This window comes from Olea europaea, unplaced genomic scaffold, assembly GCF_002742605.1.
Source record: "Olea europaea var. sylvestris unplaced genomic scaffold, O_europaea_v1 scaffold2435, whole genome shotgun sequence".
Taxonomy (NCBI): Eukaryota; Viridiplantae; Streptophyta; class Magnoliopsida; order Lamiales; family Oleaceae; genus Olea; species Olea europaea.
The window spans coordinates 47,465-53,717 of NW_019242538.1; the positions used below are offsets into that span (position 1 = coordinate 47,465).

At 34.3% G+C, this 6,253-nt stretch overlaps 1 protein-coding gene across 1 annotated transcript; it reads left to right on the forward strand.

Annotated features, from left to right (window-relative positions):
• The first annotated feature begins 352 nt into the window (after positions 1-352).
• LOC111382101 lies at positions 353-6,009 on the forward strand. Its single transcript, XM_023005971.1, has 5 exons — positions 353-802; positions 1,227-1,330; positions 1,527-1,640; positions 5,433-5,516; positions 5,726-6,009. Exons 1-5 carry the CDS (start codon positions 532-534, stop codon positions 5,780-5,782), a joined length of 630 nt encoding a protein of 209 aa, XP_022861739.1. The 5' UTR covers positions 353-531; the 3' UTR covers positions 5,783-6,009.
• Positions 6,010-6,253: the final 244 nt, after the last annotated feature.

Here is a 6,253-nt window from a genome sequence, read left to right on the forward strand (position 1 = left end):
AAAATATATGATCAAATCATGGTTTAAAATCGAACCAAACATCTAAGATTAGGTTGGAAAAAATCTAAAAAAAGTTGAGTTTCCTTAAACCGTTTAAAATGACTTGATTTGAAAATATTTCAAAAATTGATATTCGATCGACATATTTTACCACTCAAATCGCACATTACTTTTCCCATCTAATCATACTTGTTCTTCTTCATCGAAGACTTGCCCACAAAATAAAAGGTTAAGATTTCAAAAATTGTCGGGATCAAAGTGTTACGCTTGGTAAAGGTCAGGGACTCGAGATGTGAACTTTTTGTGGTCGGAGGGTAATCCCGTCCTCCTATACCCAAAAAATAGTAGCCCTCTTGCCTCAAGAAAAATCTGCAGTGCTCATATCACTGCATTCCGCAGGAATAATCACCCCAAAAGTAATATATTAGGAACAAATTCACACAAAGTGTTGATTCCTTCAACTATTTGAAGGCAAAAACAACTCTCAAAAAGCGTTAAACAATCAAAATTCAAGACAAAGGATTTCAAAAAATGGCGTGCAGGAGCGTGTTCAGAACTGTCTTCTTAACAGAGTCATGGCGGCCTTTGCCGTATAAAAGCAAAGTATCCATTTTTACACCATCCCACAAAATATCAACACTCGATTCCTATTATGGCTGCAAATTTACCAAAGTTAGATGTAACTTGCACTTCGCAAGAAGGACTCGGCCTTTGAATTCTTCGCACAATGAATACCCATCTTCATCTGATGATGATAATGAGCAAGGCCCGCCTCAAGAAGCCGTTCTAAAGGCCATTTCAGGTACATCTTTTAATTTTGAGATTTGTGTTTTCTTATACATAATGAGCACGTATATGAATTTGTTTATTGGGTTATTATTAATTGAAAATTGTATTACTTTTCTTACTGCTTCTGCTACTATAACTACTATAATTCTTTATTGATGTGCGTCCATGCTTCTGTATAAAGAATAAAACTTGCACTTATAAAATGAAAAGGTCATTGTTGGGATATGTATTAATTTGTGTGAGAAGATTGAGGTCTAGGTCTTATCTGGTAATATCAACCATGCAAAGATATGATGATAGGGAAATTAGCTTGAGAATTGCAATGCTTTAGGAATTATTTAGATTGTTTGTACTTTGTTTTATTGTTCTTGTAATTAATGCTTGACTTGGAATTTTTCGTCAATAAATTACTTCAACTAAATCTTGTGAGGTTACAGAAGTTTCAAAAAAAGAAGGAAGGGTGGGACAAACAACAAATGTGGTTATTGGAGGTACAGTGACAGATGATTCGACAAATGAGTGGCTTGCTCTGGATCAGAAGGTACGCCTGTCTCGATTTTCTTATTGGCTTATTTTAACACTTAAGTTTTTGGTTTGCATTCTTTTCTATGCTTCTTCATGTTCAAACGCAATATATCTCGTTCCATTTTACAAAACTGTTAGTCTTGAATTGGGGGATCTCCTGGTCCTAGCTTGCATTGATCATTACTGATTGGAGTGTTTGTTTTACTTCGCAGGTAAACTCCTATCCAACTGTTAGAGGTTTTACAGCAATTGGCACTGGAGGTGAAGATTTTGTACAAGCCATGGTGGTTGCTGTTGAATCAGTACTTGAGCACACAATCCCAGAAGTAAGCATCTATTTTTGTTGCTAAACATAATTTTATTTTCAAAGGTATTTTTGGGGTTTGATGCATAGGTACATAAAATTATTGAACTTTTTCCTGTATACTACCCCATCTCTTCTAACTGCATGAAGCACCTGGTTAGGACCTGATGATCGGACAAACAGTATTGAATACTTGGCTGATATTTACATTCATAAAACAAAGTACAGAAAAATTAGAAAGCTGGTAGAAAACTTGTTGCAAATTAAGTCCTGAAGATTTGGTTATAGATTGGCATACGAGTTGTTGTTCAAGGTTCATTCTGATGTATATGTTTTGACATACTTGGACGAAGAGAAATGACATACTCTTTCATAATCAGATCACTCTACTTTAGTCTTTCATTGGTTTTTTTTTTAATATTGGACATCAATTTGCTTCTTAATGTACAAAAACTGGTTAAGATATCGATATTCTTACCTTTTCCGAATATACCAAATTTAGAGGTTCCAAGAAGAAGGCATTTTGACACATACTGGCACCAACATGGAACCCTTATCCAAATAACAAATGTTTGAGTGCATGCTATTCAACGTGTCTTCAATTTACTTTTTCATCATCCAATTTGAGCAAGTTTAAGAGGTAATAGATGTTTCAAAGAGACCAGGGAAGAAATTTGGGTTTCGGGCGTGATACACTTTTATGTAAAGTGTGATGGTTGGTAAAAAGACAATGTTGACTGGGTTTAAGCTGGAATTTTTTCTCCGTTATTCCTATTATCAAATGTATGACCACATAAAAAGTCCACCTTTAGCACATATTGTTGTTTAGTTAATGGACCAACTGTGTTGAGCATCTGAGTTGTGGGTTATTGTAATTTTTTTTACCCTAGTTTTTTTTTTTTCAATTTTTTATTTTATCCTTTTGGGTAATCTTCGAGGAATGGGAAGGAGGGGATGTCCTGAGATATGAAACCTATGTAGTACGGACACTCCAACTAGAGTAGCGTGTCCGTGTCCGACACGTGTCGGATACGTGTCGATACTGACACTCTTTGGACACTCTACAATAATCATTTTCCTTTCTTACTATAGTTATTATATATTTTTAACTCAAAGTTTTTAGTAAATAACAAATAAGTACTCATATTTAAAAATTTTCAACAAAAAAGAATCAATAATAAGTATAAAACTAAATTTAAACTATATAAATGAAGAATTTTAAAGAATTTATCGAATGTGTCGACGACGTGTCGTGTCGGTACTTTTTTGAAAAATTACGGGTCAACGTATCTGACACGTATCGTGTCGGACACACGTGTCCATGTCGTTGCATCATAGTATGAAACTAAAAGATAGTACAAAGTCTTGCCATATTTATTTTGTTTTGATAGCTAGAAGAAGAAAATATATTTTTACCCATTGACTTTTAATAGAATATGGCATTTCTAAAAAATTTAAAGGCACTCCTGGTGTTTAATAAATTTTTGCTGGAATTTTCTTGCTTCGTATCCTCTCTTCCTGTCCCCCTCTCTATTATTCTCTCTACTACGAGTTGCCCAAACACGACTACCAGATTGATGGTGAAAAAGTGAATGTTCATATAGAGAATACCATATGATGATAACTTGTTTTAGAGTAACATAGTGTATTGGCTTCACTTATATTTCTTCCCAAAAATCTATGAAAGATTTTGGCACAATAAGAGGAAAGAAGGTTGTCATGCTAACGTTGCGTAGATTTCATTCTAATATCTATGAAAGGTTTTGGCATGATAAAAGGAAAGGGGGTTGTCATGCATAACCTGGATGGCCTTGGCTAAAGTGGAGGGTCGTTGTTATTATCCAGACTTCCAGAGACTAAGTTTCATTTAAAGTTGTGTGCTTATGGTTATTATAAGAAAATGCACAAAAAGTTGATGCTTATAAAGCAAAACAAGGTAGATGGACAATGTGAAGATGGTTGATTAGAGACTATTCTTATGGGCATGCATAAGTTAGAAATACAGTAATTTGTAACATAAATGATTTTTTTTTTTTCAGGAAATATCATCTTGATTTTATGTGTAATAGTTTAAAATAATGTGTACGACATGTAATGGTATCACGAACCAGTAACTTCAACAATCATTTGATTCTATAAAATGAATAAAGAATTTGTTACCACAATTCTTTTAACTTCAAAGAAACTTGTGAATTTTTAAAACTGTAATTTGTTCACAGTTGGCATATATTATCATGATATAATGTATATGAGATGGAATCTCAACACCCTACGAAATTCAAACATCATTTGTGAGTGTGAGGATAATAGGTAACAAAGGAACTTATTGAGACTTTGGTTCTCAGGTACTTTGAATTTGATATTTCTCTTTGATTTTGCGTTATTCTTTCTCTCATGCTAAAGAATTGTAGAAGACAAATTTTAAATAGATAAATTATTCTTGTCTCTATAGCTTAAAATTTTAGATAAGACGGTTTATCGTGGTAGATGAGCTGGCAAAGGTTCTGAGTCTAAAGCTAGCCAACCACAATTATGAAAATTGTGCACGGCGTCAATCCTTTTGAAGATAAAAAGTGAACCTGGCCTGCACGATAGGGGTATGGGTGTGTTGGTAGATAAATGAGAATTTATCTCCTCTCTAACAACTTGAGTTTCTAGATAAGGTTATCTAATTAGCCTTCTTAAGTAGGTGGCGTTTCTATGTGCTATTTTTTTGTTTATTAGTTGAACATCAGTACGCAGACTGGATGGCATAATTAGTTCTTATACAGGTACTTGATGGTATGTTGGTAAAACATACAAGTGGGGATATTTATGGTACCATGTTGAGCCCTTATGATCATGGTTTAGTAGGTTTTGTCAATGTAAGATTATGAGATGTTGATGTATTTACATTCTTTTTGAAATGAATTATAAACGTTCCCTTATTTTTGAGTAATAATAGTTTTGCTTGAACACACGTCAAAATGTTGGCATGGATCCCCTAACTCATACAAGCTGTAGGGAGTAGAGATGAAACACGGTGTACTTGTTGGTTCTGAAATATCTAGCCCAAAGTGTGGATGATAATTCAATACTAACATTGCCACCATTTTCAAAAGTAAGAGTCGGAATTATATTTGACTTTATGCATTTGTAAGGGTGAGCCTATAGAAGATTCTATTTGGTAAGATAGCTAGGAAATGTCAAGAACCACTCCAACTTCAGACATCTTTCACGTGTATTATACATATCATTTATAATCTAAATCTACCTCGTGTCTTGTTCAGTTTGTGTAATATTCAGAAGTTCCCTTAAGAGTTGGACTGCGAGGCAGTTATACCTGAATTTTTAGTGTGATGTGTTTAAATGAAACTAATCCAGTTTGAGGCTGAACTGAACTGTGCAAACTTTAGATTCTGGGAGCACTTTTGGTATCTCCCAGAATCTAAAATTTGAAATGACTTTTCAAAACGTCGTTCACTTCTATAACTTTATTTCTCATCACCAAGCAAATTGAGATCTTGTGAAGGACATACTATAATTTCAATTTCGTTAGCATACTTTATTTCTGGTATGAGGATCACTTTCTATTTTGTACATAGTTGCTCGTGTGTCATATTTATGTTGTCAATGGTTGTTGAAGTTTCTAATTGTTATTAGCTTTTTCCTTCTACTGTACACTTTCTTTCTTTCTTTATTTTATTTTATTTTTTCTCCCTCATGAGGGCATCTCATAAAACCAAATAAAAAGTGTAACTCAACTCAAGTAACTTATTCGATCGCCCAAACTTGTTAAATATAGGCCACTCAAATTTATTGTGTTCTGCTGCAGGGCCAAGTGAAACACAGAGTATCGTCAGGTGGCAAATACGTATCCGTGAACATTGGACCTGTTCAAGTAGTTTCTAGTGAGCAGGTTCTCTCTCTCTCTCTCTCTCTCTCTGCACATATATATATATAGCTGTGCACGTGTGCGCACGACAAAAAAATTGTGAAATCGACATGTGTAATGCAATGCAGCGGATTCAATATTCCATGATCCAACTCGGAAAAAGAGTGAATGGATTTTATCTGTCAACATGTGTAGGTTGCATATGAATAATCTAATTGAATTGTGCTTTCCAGGTCCAAGCAGTATACAACGCTATGAGAAGAGATGACAGGATGAAATACTTTTTGTAGAACTATTGAATTTTCCACCGAAGGCTAATCAACTCGAGCATCATGTTAGCACTTTACTTTTATCTTGTTTATTTCACATTTTTTATATTGAAATTTGTATTTAATTTTCTTTACTTTAGTGCAATACCGGTGTAGGCTTAGTAGGTTGGATTGAGCCTGAAGAACCTTGTGCATTAACCAACTTAAGGTATCTTACTAAGTAAATTTCTCAGTTGCTAATTCACCAATCCCTATGAATGTATCTTAGAATTAGGGTTATAGATGATATGACTGGGCCCACAACTTGGTGATTTTGCAGTTAATAAGTTTATAACATTGACATTTAACCTTAGGCTAACGACATTCTAAAACCTTGGATGGTAATATTTGATTGTGAAGCATGTAGATGCCTAGTAAATAGTATTGGACGGTCGAGCCCAACACATCAAACTTGTCATATTAAAACAAAGGGTAATTAGCACAAAACGTCCC

What these genes read in the sequence shown, in the direction of transcription:
- LOC111382101 (XM_023005971.1), top strand. Translation starts at nt 532, where the DNA reads ATGGCGTGCAGGAGCGTGTTCAGAACTGTCTTCTTAACAGAGTCATGG. An exon ending in TTGAGCACACAATCCCAGAA is followed by an intron (nt 1,641 to 5,432) that starts GTAAGCATCTAT and finishes GTTCTGCTGCAG; the next exon opens with GGCCAAGTGAAACACAGAGT. An exon ending in AAGTAGTTTCTAGTGAGCAG is followed by an intron (nt 5,517 to 5,725) that starts GTTCTCTCTCTC and finishes TGTGCTTTCCAG; the next exon opens with GTCCAAGCAGTATACAACGC.